Genomic DNA, 17,740 nt, shown 5'->3' with positions numbered 1-17,740 from the left:
GGTGTGTGATCTTGAACAAGTTGCTTCATCCTGTGTAAAATGAAGTTAATACCTATCTCATCATGTTATTCTGGGCTTCCCTGGTGGCTCAGTGGTAAAGAATATGCCTGCCATGCTGGAAATTGAATGAGATGGTTCATGAAGGCACTTAGCTCAACGGTAAGTACTTGATAAATGTTACCTCTTATTATTGTTAACCTGCCCTTGTCTGCCTTATTCCCACTTCAGATGGTTCCAGACCCTGATCCACCTGCTAAAAAGCAACATTGGCACAGGACTCCTGGGGCTGCCTCTGGCGGTGAAAAATGCCGGCATCTTGGTAAGGGTCTGCATCGGTGCAAGGAAGTATTGTGACAAATTTTAGGAGATGGTGCGCGCGTGTGTGTGTTTAATTTACTTCATATAAAACATTTTGAAATGGGAAGCTTTTCTTTTTCAAATGCAGTTGAGAAAAAGCAGGGTTCAGGTTTATTCTTCTAAAGGTATGTTTTGAGGATCTGCTGTGTGCCGGGCACTGTTCTAGATTCTTGAGACTATTATTAGTGAGTGAAACAAACAAAGATTCCTGCCCTCTTGGAGGCTACTTGAGGTAAGGAGGAGGTCCTGGCCATTTCCATCAATAATAGTAACTAAAGAATAACAGAATTCTGTCCATTTTCCATAGTCTTTCCACGCCCTGCCCTTAGATGGACAACTCTGAAAATCTAATTTTTTTCCTTTCTTGATTCTCCCCCTGATGGACTGCCTGTCCAGAGCCATTCTGCTTTCTTTTAAAGTTGGAGATAGGGGATTTCCTGGCAGTCCATTGGTTAAGACTCTGTGCTTCCACTACAGCATTGCGAGGGGCACTGGTTCAAACCCTGACTGGGAGCTAAGATCCCACATGGCTTGAGGCCAGAAAAAAAAAATTCTTAACCGAATAAAAATGAAAATAACAACATATCAACTTAAAAAGTTATATGGGAAAAGTAGAAATAAATAAATAAAGTTAGAGGTAGCCCAGAGGCTGGACTTGTCCTCTGCTGAAAACTGGCCTGTGCCATTACTCTAGACAGAACTCGCCCCCTCCCACCAGCCCTTAGCCTGTCTTTTCTTCCCAGACAGTCCCAGGAGCCTTCTGTTCTGCTGAGTAGGCAGCAGTCTCGAAACAGCCTAATCTGTGTCGTTCTCCCCAGGGAGATTAATTGTCTAGAAGGCCTGCCGAGGTTCAGAGGGTGCCCTTCCTGCTCAACTAGTCTCTGTGAGCATGTTTGTTTCTTGAATGCCCTGCCAGAAGTTCTGTCATTGGAAGGTACCCTAGTCACATTTTGATCATGTGCGAATTCCAGTTCTAACTCTGCTTGCCTGTCTCTCCCTCCCTGGCCCGCACCGCCTATGCACAGATGGGTCCCCTCAGCCTGTTGGTGATTGGCCTCGTGGCTGTGCACTGCATGCGTATCCTGGTGAAGTGCGCTCACCACTTCTGCTACAGGTGAGGGTGTTCCATGCACCTCTTGAGTGACAGGCTGTCCTTCCAGGTTCCATTACCAGCGCCGGAAGTGAGCGCTCAACACACATCACTCTCGATTCTCTGCTAGCTGAAGGTGGCCGCTCGTTAATGGCCTTTCTCTGGCAGTTTCTGTGCCCTTTTGTAGCTTGTTGTCATCTGTCACATGGGCTTCCCGGATGGCTCAGTGGTAGAGAATCTGCCTGCCACTAGAGTAGGCACAGAAGACGTGGGTTCGATCCCTGGGTCAGGAAGATCCCCTGAAGGAGGGCATGGCAACTCACTCCAGTGTTCTTGCCTGGAAAATACCATGGGCAGAGGAGCCTGGCGGGCTCCAGTCCATGGGGTCCCAAAGGGCCGGACATGACTGAGTGAGCACACACATGTGTCATCTGTCACACTGACTTAGAACCAGTGTGCAGAGACCATGTTCTAGTTTTATGTGCTTTGTAATATGCACCCCATTGAAAGGATTTTACCAGATGATTGCTTAATTATAAAGAAAGTAACTGTCCCATCGACTTCAGACTTAGGCTCCTTGAAAGCATCAGACTGAGGACTTGGTGCTGTGTCTGGGGTGGCAGATGGGGAACCCACCCAGGTCTCCATGAGCCCTGTTGGTCCTGTCATTGTCATTGTCTGACCCCACAACTGTTCCCTTCTCCTCTCTGCTTTCTTCCAGACTGAACAAGCCTTTTGTGGACTATGGGGATACAGTGATGTACAGCCTGGAAGCCAGCCCCATCTCCTGGCTCCGGAACCACGCACACTGGGGAAGGTAATGGGTTTCCTTCTTCTTTGCGGCTGTGGCTGCCCAGTGTGGGGGTCTTCAGATAGGATGATGATGGGTGGAAGACCATGTAGCTAGTGGGAAGAACATTGCTTGGGCTCAGCTTTGCCAGTGGTCATTTGTGTGACCTTGAGCTGTGTGACCACTCCTCTCCGTGGGCCTCTGTTTTCTCATTAGTAAGACAGGAAGGCACTGGCCTGAAAGGTAGCTAAGGGCTCTTCCAGCTTTGACAGCCTGTGACCAGCGATGGTATTTTATCCCCTCTTTTGGTCAACAGACATTTGAACACATTCTTGTAAGTGGTACAAAGCAATTCCAGATATAGGGAGGATGGTTTCCCCATATTACATGGTCCTGGCTCTCCAGGAGAAGGAGAAAGATGTGTGGGAGATCTGTTGAGAACAAGAGGTCAGGAATAGGGTATACCAGTAGAGAGAGTATCAGGAACTAGCAATGCACCGCAGGGGCCCCGAGGGGGAGGAGCCCTAAAGATGCTCTTGTCTACTGTGCCAGTGAGAAGCGCACTTGATAGGTGCTTTCAGGGCCGGGCACTGGGCAGGAGAAGCAGGGCTTCAAGGGGGAGGTGAGGGGAATTAGAGAAAAAGGGTTTTTCAGGGAAAGAGATGTTTTAGGAGCTGACATGAGAGGTATTTGGAAATTTCTCCTTCTGGTAATTTTTCAGACACCTGGAGAGAAGTATTCTACTATTTGTTTACCATTTGAGGCAATGGTACATTTTGACATAGAAAACTCCTTTTTTTTTTTTTAATGTTTATTTATTTGGCTGCATTGGGTCTTAGTTGCAACAACAGGGTCTTCATTGCAGTGCATGGGTTTAGTTGCCCTCGGACATGTGGGATCTTAGTTCTCTGACCAGTAATTGAACCAGAGTCCCCTGCATTGCACAGCAGATTCTTAGCCACTGGACCACCAAGGAAGTCCCCCCCCACCTTTTTTTAAATTGAATCATACTAATGTTCTCCAGAAAAACTCATAGGGAGACTTTTACCTTCACACATAGTAAGCTTCTCCTGTGATGCAGGTTTCTGTAATTCTTTCAGGAAAAATCATTTTCTGTGCCTGGAGAAGCCAAGTTGCCAAGAGACCTCTGTTGGTTGGTTGGTTGTTGGCTGAGTCTTCTTCTCCTCTCTCCTCTTCTTTTTCTGCATCTGTTTTTTTCCCTCTCCTCCTTCTCTCTTTCTCTCTCTCCCAATTCCTCCCCCTCTTTTTCTTTCTGCCCTTCCTCCCTACTTCCCTCCCTCCTTTCCTTCTTTCCTTTAATAAAATTATTGTGTGCTCATGGTGAAAAAAAAACCCAGCAGCAACAACAACTTTTTTTAACAAGATAGAAAAACATAAAATGAAGAGTAAAAGTATAGTTGCAGTTGCATGAATATTCTCCTGGAATTTTCTGAGTATGTAAAAACATGTACAGATTCCTCACATTTTTTACAGTAAATACCATACTATGCATTCTGACTGGAAACTTGGTGGGATTTTTTTTTTCCCTTAATGGACTTTAGACATTTCTGTTTTGGCACACGTAGATTTAACATATTCTTTTTACCTGCTATGTACTGTTTCATCTAAAATGGCATATAATTTAAGCATTTTCCCTTTGATGAACTGTTAGGTTGTCACTAGCTGTTGTTACTGTAACTGTGCTTCAACCACAGTCTGTTTTGATACATCTCTTTCCATGTCCTTACATGAGAGTTGGTTGGTTTTTTGATCCAAGTTATAGAAGGAGACGGTGAAGGGGTCCACTTCTGGGGCTCTTATGCTAAGGGCTCCCTGCAGCTTTAGGATAAACATGATGAAATGGGACAGGCGGGCCATAGGGAAGGGGTAGCCAAGGGACGGGTGGTGGTCCTTATGTGTGTGCTGCACTCCTGCCAGTCCAGTCTCAGGACTGTCTCGGGCCTGCCTGAGTGTGTGTAGCATTCCTGGCATGCAGCCAGCAAGGTGTTCTTGGGAACCACACAGATAGCGCCTCCCTTACCTTCTTCCAGGGCTCTAGACCAGGGACACAGTTTCTCTTCTTATCAGGGCACCCTCATCCTTGTTTCCAGGGCTCTAGACCAGTGACACACTTTCTCCTCTTATCAGGGCACCCTCATCCTTGTAAACTGATGGGAAGGGTCTGTGATGACTTGGGAAGAAGCACTGTTCAAACTCCCATCTCTCTGGCTGTCTTGCTTTCTATTGTTTGATCTTTTATCTTCCTTCCTTCCCCACCCACAGGCGCATGGTGGACTTCTTCCTAATCGTCACGCAGCTGGGATTCTGCTGTATCTATTTTGTCTTTCTGGCTGACAACTTTAAACAGGTAGGCCCTAGGGAAAAGAATGGCAGGAGATGAGTGGGCTTTCTGTTTAGGATCCCTCCCAAGCCAGTTTTTTTCAGCACAAGAATTGAGATCTTAACACTTTACATAGAACAGGGTCAGCGTCGTTTGATTTTATTAAAGACCTAGGACATCGAGAAACCTCAAGACGTCTTGCTGTCCTCTTGTCTGTATTTTATATTATTTATTTATTTATTTATGGCTGTGCTGGGTCTTTGTTGCTGTGCACAGGCTTTCTCTAGTTGCAGCGAGTAGGGGCTGTTCTTCAGTTGTGGCATTCGGGCTTCTCATTGTGCTGGCTTCTCTTGTTGTGGTTCGTGGGCTGTAGAGCACAGCCTCAGTAGTTGCAGCGCATGGGTCTAGTTGCCCCGTGGCATGTGGGATCTTCTTGGGCCAGGTATCAAACCCATGTCCGCTGTGTTGGCAGGTGAATTATTAACCAGTGGACCACCAGGAAAGTCCTTTCTTGTCTTTAGGTACGATGTGATCAATTCCAGCTCTGACAGTTGGGTTGCTAATGATAATTAGGAAGATCTCTGAAGATGGTTCCATGACCACTGACTTCCTATATGACTTTGTTCACCCACCGAGCGTTTAGCCTAGAACCCCTTCTGGTGGGAGGGTCACTGGCCTTTGTCATTTGAGAGGCTGTCTCTGTTTCTCCCGTTCACTCTAGGTGATAGAAATGGCCAATGGGACCACCAACAACTGCCACAACAACGAGACAGTGATCCTGACGCCCACTATGGACTCGAGGCTCTACATGCTCACGTTCCTGCCGTTCATGGTGCTGCTGGTGTTCATCAGGAACCTGCGAGCCCTGTCCATCTTCTCCCTGTTGGCCAACATCACCATGGCAGTCAGCCTGGTCATGATCTACCAGTTCACTGTTCAGGTAGGAGCTCAGCCTTCTCACTGTGTCTTATAAATAATCGGAGATACAAAGTGAGGAAGTGAGCATAAATAGGGGTGTTACTTACAAGCAGTGTGCTAAGATTAGGGCTTCTTAGCGTGGGCACTGTTGACACTTGGGCCGGATAACTCTTTGTTGTGGGGGCTGTCCTGTGCATCATGGGGTGTTTGGCAGCAACCTGGTCTCTATCCACTAGGTGCCGGTAGCAACTGCTCCCCAAGTTGTGTCAGCCAAAAACGTCTCTAGATATTGCCCAGTGTCTCCAAGGAGGGCAAAATCACTCCCATTGAGATTGCTAGTTTAGACTTTTCCCAGTTAGATAATACTACATGATCATTGTATAAGGTTGGAAAATAGAGAAAATATTAAGATGATTCTTAAATATTAAATTATACAATTTATGTTTTTATACTAAGTAATAGAAGAATCATCGTATGATATAATATAATGAGGAATATTATATTATTATTTTACCACTCCAGTTTTGTGTTTATTTGTCAGAATTCTAAATCTGGTGATCATTCCCCCTCATGTAGCCCATGTGGTCAGGTCTGTGGGGTGGTGCAGGAGAGGACGTCTGTATATGGATGGGTAGAAGATCAGGCTGAGGATCTCATTTTTATTTCCATGTTTCCCTTCTACTTTATTTTTTTACCTTTGTATTTTATATTGGAGTATGGTTGATTAGCAATGTTGTGTTAGTTTCAGGTGTACAGCACAGTGATTCAGTTATGTATGTACATGTGTATTCTTTTTCAAATTCTTCTCCCATTTAGCTTGTTACATACTGTTGAGCAGAGTTCCCGGTGCTATACAGTAGGTTCTTACTGGTTATCCACTTTAAATACGGCATTGTGTACCTATCAGTCCCAAACTCCATAACGGTCCCTCCCCCACCACCCTTTAAAAGGATAACTTTAAAGAAAGATTTTTGTTTGTTTGTTTAGTTGCCAAGTTGTGTCCAACTCTTTGCAACCCCATGGACTGCAGCACCCCAGGCTTCCTTGTCCTTCATCATCTCCTGATATTGAATGTAATTCCCCAAACAACTTATCAATACATGCTCATTAAAATACAGACAACACAAGTACCTGTGAGCAGCATGTCCCCACCCTGAATCTCCTCCACTCTGGGACCTGCTACATGTGTTTCTAGGTCCTTTGAATGGATTTACATATTGTATTTCTATGTAGAGAAATATATAAAATGAAAATTGGTTTTGTGTTTTTTAACATAATTTAAAAAATTATTATATATAGTGTTTATCTACCTTAGTTTTTTTCTTTAACAGTGCCTCAGAAAGCTTTCCATGTTGATATATCTGTTTTTACCTCTTTTTTAAAAATTATTAAATAGTATCTCAGAGAATAAATGTGCCATAGTTTTGTAGTTTATTTAACCAGTCCCCAGTCAGTGGCCTGTCAATTCATGTATCACCTTAGTGTTATTTCAGTATTATGATAGTATCCTTATGCTTATCATTTTGTGGACATGTATAAGTACTTCTCCATGTATTTATATAATATATGCATACAGAGGAGCTGGAGGTACACTTGCTGGAGAGTATACAGTTTAGAATTTTTTATACTGCCAAGTTGCTTATTCCAAAAGCCGTTTACCAATTTTACAGACTCCTTTCCACAGTCAGTAAGCATCCCATGCTAGCCACACTGGACGTATCAATGTTTTTAATTTGGGCCAGTCTGACAGGTGAACGTTACCTCATTTTCACAGTCTGCATAACAGTGACCCAGTTACCCACTGATGAGGTTCCCAGGAAAACAGTGGGGTATAAAATGCAACAACTTTTATACTGAGGAAGTGACATAATGAATTTAGATCAACACTGTCATCAGTGAGCATTCTCTGTTTTTTCCTTCAGGTGGGTGGCAGATATGGACTCTTCTCCTGTAGAACTATTTTCTAAAGCATAAAATAGACAGCTGTCTGTGTTCTGTGTTTTTTAATGGACTGGAAGGAGGACCTGTGACCACGTGAACGACGAGAGTTTCTTCCCCTATCTCTGGCCCATTAAGTTAACACAAGGAAGCACAAATAAACGTATGATTTAATTTTACAATTAGAGATCTCAGTTGGTGCTTAGGACCTGCTGCAGTGAACATTTTCGAAGACACAGGAAGTGAGGCCAGTTCACGTAGACACCACATTTAATTTCGTACCATTGCAGATAGCTGGGCTGTGGTCATTGTGATTGGAGGACAGGGATGGAAGTACAGGGTCCATAGCATCTCAGTCCCAGCTGAGAGAAGTGTCTGTCCAGAGGTCTGTCTGTGCCTAGTACAACCTGCACTTTTGGACGAGGCAGCCCTGCTGAGGCCCCTGAGCGATTCTGAGCCTGCCTCTGGGCTCAGTGGGGAGGAGTGTTGTGACCCGGGAGTGCTCTCTCCCGGGGCTGGAGAGGGGAGAATGTGGTCTGGCTGGGTGGCCAGCAGCTTCTTGTTGACGTGGCACATGGCTAAAGCTGTCCCTCTGGTTGTCTTTGTCGCTGCTCTTACTGCTGTCCCCTGTTGGTATCTTTCCCTCTTTGTCTTGATAAATCCCCCAATGTCCAAAGTTCCTGAATTTTCTCCTAGCCTTGAGCACGTGCGTGGCTGGTGCCCTTGCTCCTCAGACTCACACCATTGGAGGGAGCCGCTTGGCTCCTTCCACCTGAGCAGGTCTCTTCATCACGTGTGTGACAAATGGCGCACTTCTGAGCAGAGTCCCAGTAACTGTTTTGGCTCCCAGTGCACGTCCTTAATTCATCACTGCATGTCCTTAATTCTTTCTTTCTTTCTTTTTTATGGCAGTACCTGGAGGCTCAAGGGATCAGACCCATTCCCTCAGCAGTGAGAGTGTGGAGTCCTAACCACTGGACCACCACAGATATCCTTAATTCTGAGACATATTTTTTCGCAGTTAATAATGTTCCTAAAATTGGAGTACATCCAGCAATTCTTATGTACATTTAACAACATTTTCTCAAAAAGCTATTATAGTTACATGATAATGTGGTGCAAATGAGGAGATAATATGTTGAAAATGACCTGATTTTAATTTGTACATTTTTTGCAAATTAAAAGTTTTTCCATTTAGTTGGTTGGGGTATAAGGCAGTAGCCATCATTAAGTATGTAAATATCTTCTGCTGGTCTCATTCACACCAGTATCCCCAGATGTGTATTTTGAAATTCCCTCTGTGATGTCTCAGCCCAATGTATGACCCTGGGCAGTTTTCAGAAACTCTAGTTATACTATGACTCAGGGAATTAAAGGACAGTCTTACCATCATGTTTCATCAACAAAAAAAAAATATTTACTAGTCTCAGCTTCATTCAAGGAACTGCAGTGCTTCTCATAAAGAGATCTAACTGGTTTCTTAGCAGGGGCTTGGAAAAGAAAGCATTTTAAAAATGCTTCATATTTTAAGGAGACTATAGTATCAATATAATTGGTTTGAAATCTTTCAAAGAGAAACCTACTATAGAGATTAGTAGTAGGTCTCTTTTTTGTCCTCCGACGTTATTCTGTCACACTGTTAGAACAGGCTCCATATTTATCTAGATACCTCTATAGTTAAATCAGATTTAAAACATTGTAAAAGGCAGTTTTAAAGACATTTTTAAATCTAAAAGTCAAATTCTGAAAGAATGGCAGCTTTTGTCTCTTGAGTCCTGCTCCTTCGATACTGGCCATCACTGGGGAATCTTGCCATTGGTCAGCTAGCTAGGTACATTGTACCTGCCGTTATCAGTTGCCTTGGTTTTTATTTGCCTTCTTTTTAAAATGCTGTTTTTGCTATTTCCCCCGCTTTGTACCAATAGTGCTGTCATGTGCCTGTCAATAATATTTTCCAAGTACTGATTCACAGAATTTTTGAAAAAAGAGAGGAAGGTAGAGATAAAAGAGAAGAGTACTCATCTAAAAACCTACCACCTTTTCTTCCAGCTGTATCTGTGTGGAATGTTTATGTAATTGTATCATAGTAAATATATAAAATTTTAAAATATTTTTCTCACTATTATTTCATTAGCAGTTTTTCATGTACTACTTATCCCGCATTGTACTTTTTAGACAGTGCATAATAGTGCAATAGTGTGGTTTAGTTGATGTGCAGTACACTAACAGACAGATGTTCAGGAACATTTAGGCTTGCTGCTGCTTACCATTCAAAGGCTTTGCTCAATTTTCTTCATATTTTAATCATCTTTTCCTTGTCAGATTATATTTCTGGGGATGGGATCACCTAGTGAAAGAATGTGATTCTTTTTATATAGTCTCTAACATTTGAGTTTCCCCAAAGCAAGTAGACTTTTCTTGGCTTGAAGGAAAAATAGAAAGGCTACACACAACCCCAAATTATCTCTGAGATGTCATAGTGTCATACTTTTTCCCTTAAGAGAATATTAGATTTAGGAAAGGTTTGACCGGTCTGATGCTGGGGTTGAAATCATGCATCTCTGTATAGCCTTTGCTCTATTTTGTTTTCTCTCTTTCAGAATATCCCAGACCCCAGCCACCTCCCCTTGGTGGCTTCCTGGAAGACCTACCCTCTGTTCTTTGGCACGGCCATTTTTGCATTTGAAGGCATCGGGATGGTAAGAGATGCATCGTGATTCTCTGGTGCCCTTGGTGTTCTTAAGGTCCATTTTAAGGAATGCTGAGGAAATGCTCCTAGAAATTGTCTTTAAGGTTTATTGGCCATTTAATGAACAGCATTTCAGAGACTCCACTGAAGTTTCCTAGCTCCAGTTTTTGTTTCCCTTCAAGCCTGTCTATTGCACACTCATCTCCTGTGCGTGCAGTAAGCAGCGGTGGGTGACAGATTGGAATGCAGGGTCTAGAGCTGGACCAATTTGGGGTTAGGCTCAACTCTGCCAAAGAGTACCTATGTGACTTTGTGCAAGGTCTTGCCTTCTCGGATTCTTCATTGTATGCTTCTGAAAAGGGAGCCTAGTGTTAATAGTTTTTAGGATTAAATGAGACATGTCTAAAATACTTCAAATAATCCCTGACATGTGGTGAGCATTCAATAATTTTTATTTTCATTAATAATAGTATTGATATTATCATTAAATCAATAAACATATGAGTGAGTTCTCTGCCCTGAAACTTTGTTGAGCTGTATTTTCCATGCATAAACCAATAGCCTTCACTCTTAGCTCAGCTCCTCCATCATTGCTGTGATTTCACCAATTTCCCCTAAAGAGAGGACTCTGTCCCTCGGGTGTACCTAATTAGATTTTTACTTGTGTTTTTCATCATAAAGGTCCAGATTTCTTTTCTGAAGAAAGCTGTTAGCCTAGGGCTTAGGAAATGGGAAGACAGTTCTCCTTTCATGGAGTATCTTTTTGTCCCTATTTGATTGCTCTGTCGCCTTACACACTTTTTAAAAATTAATTTTCATTGGAGCTTTACAGTGTTGTGTTAATTTCTGCCAAACAGCAAAATGAATCAGCTGTACATATACATATACCCTCCCATTTGGACTTCCTTCTCATTTAGGTGCACCGTCTAGGTTTTCTTTATATAAGGTGAGCATCCTTATACACTTTTAAGAAAACCTCAGAGGTGGACATTTTTTGTCACGATTTGAGAATTGCCCTGATGATGTCAATAGAATGTGTTAATATGACTCGTAACATCATGGGAGAGACTTTTTGAGTGAGCAGGTGTATGTGACTGTTCTGAGGTTTTAAACCTTCCCTGGTGCTTGCCCTTGGGGCTTCTCATTGCCCAAGAAGAACATCTCACCTTGATTCACAAACATATATGGTTTCCCTGCTGCTCAGGCAGAGGCCTCAAGGGACCCATATTACAGTAGGATAAAGAGCTTTGAAGCACTCAGATCTGGAAAGAAGAGGCTGAGTGAATGTGGAAAGATGCCCAGGGACCCTGGGTTCTTAAGGAACATTGTGCTGAATTTATCAGCTCTCCCTAGCAGCACAGGGCAGAAGTTGTTCTTTGCTTCATTTCATCAGCAGGGGCTCAGATAAAGTCATTCTGTTACCGTCTTTATCTGTTAATTCAAGATTTGTTGGTGTTTTCTCTTTTTAAAATAGAGATATGGCTGTTTTGACTCTTAGGCCAGATCTGAGGGTTGTTGGGCGTGACCAGGAAAAGCTCTGGGCTCACTGAGCTTTCCCGTGCTCTCTGTGTTTCTGCACCCCTGGTCCAGACTGGCTGGCCTGAAGGAGATGGCTCCCTGTCCTCTGGCTCCCAAGACTCCCCGTAGAAAGAAACCAAAGGAAAGTTTAGAAACTGTTTCTTGTTGGATTGTGGATCAACTGAAGCTTGAGCCCCTTGATCTGGTGTGGGGGATGCTGAAGGTCAGTTGGAGATGCAGAGCTGTGATGTACCTGGTAGCTGTGGGCCAACAGCAGGCTCATGGTGTCTGCCGTCTGCCAGTGGGTCTGGCTGAGACGTGCTCTGTCTGGTGGCCAGAGGCACTTGTGGAAAATGGGCACAATGACAAGATCAAAGACAGAGGAAGGGGCCAGATAGATGTTTCCCTAAGTTGCTTTTCCTGCAACAGCCCAGCCAGATGTGGTTGATAGCAGATCATGAAGGTAGTCATAGGCACATTTGGTCTTTTCCCTGTTCCCTGTATGAACCATTCTTCATAAAATGCCTTTCATAATAGTATGGAGGTTCCTCAAAAAACTAAAAATAGAGTTGCCATATGATCTAATAGTCCCAGTCGTGGGTTATACATGTCATATATACCCAGACAAAATTTGAAAAAAATACATGCACTTCTATGTTCATAACAGCACTATTCGCAATAGATATGTAAGCAACCTAAATGTCCATCAACTGATAAATGGATAATGAATACACACACACATAAACACACACAGGGATATTATTTAGCCATTAAAAAGAATGAAATAATGCCATTTGTAGCAACATGGATGCAACTAGAAATTACGATACTAGGTGAAGTAAGTCATAAAGATACTTACATATGGAATCTAAAATGAACATATCTACGAAACAAAAACAGACTCACAAATATAACAGACTTGTGGTTACCGGGGGCGGAGTAGGTGGGGGTTGGGGAAAAGGGAGTTTGGAATTAGCAGATGCAGATTATTATGTGTAGGATGGATAAACAACAAGGCCCTACTGTATAGCACAGGGAAGTACATGCTGTGATAAACCATAATGGAAAAGGATGCGAAAAGGAATATGTATAACTGAGTCACATCACTGTTCAGCAGAAGTTAAACACAACTTTGTAAATCAACCATACTTCAATAGAATTTTTAGAAACTTTTTCATAATAAAATTTTAAGTATTAAAAAACTGCAAATAAAAGGCCTTTCCTTGGCTTTAGCAAATGTTAAAGAAAATCCTCTGCTGTGAGGGAGGAGGCTGCAGGGTCAGTGGTTTGAAATAGGAGTCTGAAAACTGGGTTTTGTTATGCATCTCCACAAACTTCAGCCTCCAGGATCCTCTATTAAGTCATGCCACCCCTAGCACCTCAGTTCCTCTAAGTTGGAGGTTTCACTTGTCACTGCTAGTGCCCACCCCTTTTGAGGTAAGGAAACAGTTTCTGGGAACTGGAGTGGCAGTTTTCCTTGACCTGCATTTTGCATTCTTGGGACAGCTTAGCAGAGCCATGATCTCAGTCGAGGTATAGTTGGCCTGGGCCACCGCTGGGTCTCTTGCTCATCATGCTGAGTGGGCATGATGGGAGAGGGCTTGTTGGGTGCTGTGCACGTGCATTCAGGGTGCAAAAAGCACTCCCAACCCACAGGAGGCAGAGAGCCAACCTGCAACAGGAGTCCTGGCTTCCAGGCCTGCCCACCATACCTCTTGGGACTTCCTGCTTAGACAGCAGGCTCCAAAGCTCCTCCAGCTTGGCAAGTGTTGTTCAGTTGCTAAGTTGTGTCTAACTCTTTGCAACCCCATGGACTGCAGCATCCCTGTCCTTCACCATCTCCCAGAATCTGCAAGCATAATGTCTGATGAACAGCTTACATTTGTCTGTCTAGTAAACAACAGGTGGGCTTTGGGGAAATTCTGGGGAAAAAAAGAGAGGTTACATTTTTCTGAGAATATTACTTGATTATTGTTGTTGGCCATTAATGGTGCTTTCTCATCTCTCACTATTCTCCTAGGTTCTGCCCCTTGAAAACAAAATGAAGGATCCTAAGAAATTTTCGCTCATCCTCTATGTGGGAATGGCTATCGTCACTGCCCTCTATGTCAGCCTGGGGATTCTGGGTTACCTGCATTTTGGAGCTAACATCCAAGGCAGCATAACTCTCAACCTGCCCAACTGTTGGTATGTAGGGAAGGAGAGAATCCTAGGAGCACTGGTTTTTTTTTAAAAAATCAATAAGGGTCATAATGTGTATTTTTCCTCCTTCTTATCTCTTAAATCAGCCCACTTCACTTTAGCCCCTTTGTGCCCCCATTCCCCAGATCAGCACCATCCTCCTTGGCTGCCCATCAAGCCTTTTGGCTGGTCTCCCTGCCTGAGTCTGACTCTTATATCTGTTCTTCTCCTCTTACCTGTGGGAGCCATCTAACCCTCAGTCCCGTCATGCATTCCCCTGTTGAGAGGGCACAGAACCTTCCCTTAGTTCTTAACGATGAAGAGGAAACCCTGAGATGCAGTGAGGGCCGCTCAGGCTCTAGCTCCACCCCCATCTAGCTCCTTCTCAGTGAAGAGGCCTCATGCTGGGAGTCACTCTGTTTGAGAAATTCTCTAATGTCTCACCGACTGAAACGTCAAGTCTAGGTCAGTGGCCCTCCTCTCTGCTGCCGCGGGGTCCCATGAGGATCCTGTCCCAGTCCTTATTCCATTGTGTTGTGGTTGTCTGTTTACCTGTGCCGTGCTCTCCCTACATTATAAGCTTCATTCATGTTACCCCAGCCCCCTGGCACAATGCCTGGCATACAGTCAAAACCAAGTGAAGATTTTTTGAACAAAAAGGGAGGACTAACTGCTGAGTCGGTGAGGCCTTTATAAATGAGGAGAGCTCACCAGAAAGCCACTGGAGCACAGAGGATAGAGGTGATCTGCTTTGTCCCAGCTCTCTATAGCCTTGGACAGGTCACAGCTTCCCACTGCCTCAGTTCCCCTTTCTGGGGACTAAGACTAGTCATTTCTGTCAGAATTGTCATGCAGATCAAATAACATGCGTGAGCTTGGTACTGCTGTACTGGCACTATGGAGAATAGGATGGTGCTGAGCTTTGTACTTTGTTTGGATGAGTCGTTCTGATGGAGACAGATGCCTCGTGGATTGATTGATCCACTGACTGATGGTGCCACTTCTCCCAGGAGATCTGAGCCCAGAAGGGTCAAGCATCCAGTCCACTGACCTCGAACCTTTCCAGATACATAAGGAAAGCGGAGGGCAGCCTTGCCTGGTCCGCAGCTTCTGCTGTGCCTGTCCCAAGACTGTCACTTGCTCCGTGCGCAGGTGCAGGTGAGCCTCTCACCATGGGCTGGGAACCCTTCTGTATCTCACTTTCCCTAAGTCATGATTGCTGTATTGCAGAGAAAGACCAAGACATACTGAAATCCTTCCCGAAAAGGTAAATGTCAGAGGGTGTGTCCTAAGCAGCAATTCTTTTTGGAAGATTAAAATTTCATTGCAGACAGCAGCCGTGAGCAGATGCTGTAAAGCTTGTTGAATGCCCTAGGGATCAGAATAACCTTTCAGGTTGGCCTGGTTTTAGAGGTATAATGGGTGAGGCATTGTACAAGGACTGACTGAGGAAATTGAGAAAAGTATTTTTTCAGTAGGATCAGTGTTTAATACTGGTCACCCTGATCAGCAGACAAGTGGTAACCCTGAAGTGGGCTGTTTTCTCCCAAAAGTCTTTCTCTTTCCCTCTAATGCCTGCTTTTCAATTTCCAAATATTCATGCCTTTTCAAAAGAGAAGAGTCAAGTAATAGCTCAGCATAACTGAAGATAAATGGATCAGGAGCAGCAGAAGCAGCCGACATAATCTGAAGCCATAGGCGAGCATCTGTCTTCTTTCCTCTGATGTTTCCACCCCAGCTCCCCTAATCTTTCTGCCTCCCTTTGGGTATGATTTATTTGGCTGTCCCAGCAGGTGGCTATCCTGAATCTAGATTTCCCAGCACTCCAGAAGGCTTTGGGGCTGCACTGAGTTTAATTATAGAGCTGCTAGCTGGTTTTTTCCCAAAGGATTTTTAATTATGTATTCTTGGAGCAAAAGACCTTTTGTCAATCTCAGTCTCTCCCAGGGTGTTCTCCTGCTTATAGCATTAGAACATCTTCTAGGTATTAAGTTCAACCACAGAGAAAGTCAGTGCACACCGTGAACAGTATAATCACTTTTTAAAAAAAGTCTTTATTGAATTTTTACAATATTGCTTCTGTTTTATGTTTTGGTTTTTTGGCCCTGAGGCATGTGGGATCTTAGCTCCCTGACCAGGGATTGAACCCACGTCCTCTGCACTGGAAGGCGAAGTCCTAACCTCTGGATCACCAGGAAGTCCCTATAATCACCACTTTTAAATAGATTTCCAGCAACGGAGGGAGGCCACAGTTTCTTGCTGGTAATGCATGAGGGTCTTCTTTGAAGTGGAACTTTGCTTAGGGGCAGGATGGCCTTCTCTTTAATGGGCATGTCAAATCTGAATACTTACTGATCAGACCTTTTTTCTACTCTTCACTGTCCTAGGTCTGGGATAAGATAGACGTGTCCCATGGTAGGTTAGCAGTCTCTCTGAGCAGCCTCCCATGAAGCAGTGGTAGGATCGTAGCCAGCCCTAGTGGGATGGAAAGATGGCTTTTGTTCCTGCCTGTTCATTCTGTGTGGTCACCATCTGATTCTTGGGAGCACCGCGTTGGATGGGAAAGATATGAAAAGGCTTGTTGCATTTGAATTGTATTTTTTTCCTGCTGTTTACTCCTTTTTTTCTTGCCTTTTAAAAATGTTTTGTTTATTAATTTTTACCATGTCATGTTGGTCTCTGTTTTTATTTGTTAAAGGCCATATGCCCGTGGAAAAGATTCCAAATGTTCAAAGGGCATACAGAAAATATTAGGTTTCCACTTGGCTCTTCAGGACCCCTGTTTTACAATTTTCCATTTCAGAGGTTTCTTGTGTTTCCTCCTCAAGATACTTGGCGTATATAGGAATGTCACATGTACGTGTGTCTGAAAGGGGGTGATTTTCCTTCTTTTTCCTTTTTTAGACAGTGGGTACCATACTGTCTACACTGTTCTGCTTCATGCTTTTTTTCACTTCAATTTATGTCATGGGGGTAGTTTTGTATCAGCACCGGAGTTCTTTCTCCTACTTTTGAACACTTCTGTGGGAATGCCAGTTTTCCCAGGTGGCGCTAGTGGTAAAGAATCTACCTGCCAATCCAGGAGATGCAAGTGACATGGTTTGGATCCCTGAGTCGGGAAGATACCCTGGAGTAGAAAATGGCAACCCACTCCAGTTTCTTGCCTGGAAAATTCCATGGGTAGAGGAACCTGGCAGGCTACAATCTATGGGGTCACAAAGAGTCAGACACGCCTGAGCACATCGGGGTGCCATGATTTATTTAACCAATTCCCTACCGATTAACATTGGAACTCTTTAATCTTTCAGACTTAGAGCTGCAGTGACATATTTTTCCTGTAAGTTTATGTGTGCATGTACAAGTATAGCTATAGGATAAATCCCTAGACCTGAAATTGCTCATCCAAAGGAGACATGCGTTTGTAACTTGGAGAGATATGGCCAAATCACCACAGAGCCATTTTGCACTCTCACTGCTGGGTGTGTGAGTGTGCACAGCTGGCTCTGAGTGTGTCTCGACTCTCTCTGCAGGCTGTACCAGTCAGTTAAGCTGCTCTACTCCGTCGGCATCTTCTTCACCTACGCCCTCCAGTTCTACGTCCCTGCCGAGATCATCATCCCCTTCTTTGTGGCCCGTGGGCCTGAGCACTGTGAACTGGTGATAGATCTCTCCGTGCGCACCGTGCTGGTCTGTCTGACGTGTGAGTAGAAGACAAGATCATTACCTTGTCTGTTTTCTCCCCAGAGGGCGCCCAGTCCCCAGGGCTTTTGTGAGAGAGGGCCTGTGTCGTAGCCAGTGTTGTGTGAGCAGGGAACTCTGGGCACTGTCTCAGCATCAGAGTTGAGGCATGTCTGCGGAGGGACTGAATTGATTATAGACATGCTCTAAAGGATACAGGAACGGGAGTGGTAGTTTCTT

The 17,740-nt window shown here is 44.1% G+C and overlaps 1 protein-coding gene across 3 annotated transcripts in view; it reads left to right on the top strand.

Moving 5' to 3' along the window:
* Positions 1-17,740, top strand: part of LOC113895135 (proton-coupled amino acid transporter 1) — a 49,918-nt gene that overhangs the window by 19,021 nt on the left and 13,157 nt on the right. For 2 of the 3 annotated variants that reach the window (XM_027545911.1, XM_027545912.1), the window contains 8 exons: positions 229-319; positions 1,383-1,471; positions 2,169-2,264; positions 4,521-4,605; positions 5,300-5,518; positions 10,035-10,133; positions 13,662-13,828; positions 17,353-17,522. In XM_027545911.1, coding sequence (XP_027401712.1) covers positions 229-319; positions 1,383-1,471; positions 2,169-2,264; positions 4,521-4,605; positions 5,300-5,518; positions 10,035-10,133; positions 13,662-13,828; positions 17,353-17,522 — 1,016 coding nt within the window. Of the gene's footprint in view, positions 1-228; positions 320-737; positions 788-1,373; positions 1,472-2,168; positions 2,265-4,520; positions 4,606-5,299; positions 5,519-10,034; positions 10,134-13,661; positions 13,829-17,352; positions 17,523-17,740 lie in introns of those variants that run through there. The other variant, XM_027545913.1, reaches the window with a different exon arrangement.

This window comes from Bos indicus x Bos taurus, chromosome 7 (assembly GCF_003369695.1).
Source record: "Bos indicus x Bos taurus breed Angus x Brahman F1 hybrid chromosome 7, Bos_hybrid_MaternalHap_v2.0, whole genome shotgun sequence".
In the NCBI taxonomy this organism is placed as follows: Eukaryota; Metazoa; Chordata; class Mammalia; order Artiodactyla; family Bovidae; genus Bos; species Bos indicus x Bos taurus.
Note: the sequence above shows the minus strand (reverse complement) of the source record. Positions and strands in the feature narration are given on the sequence as shown.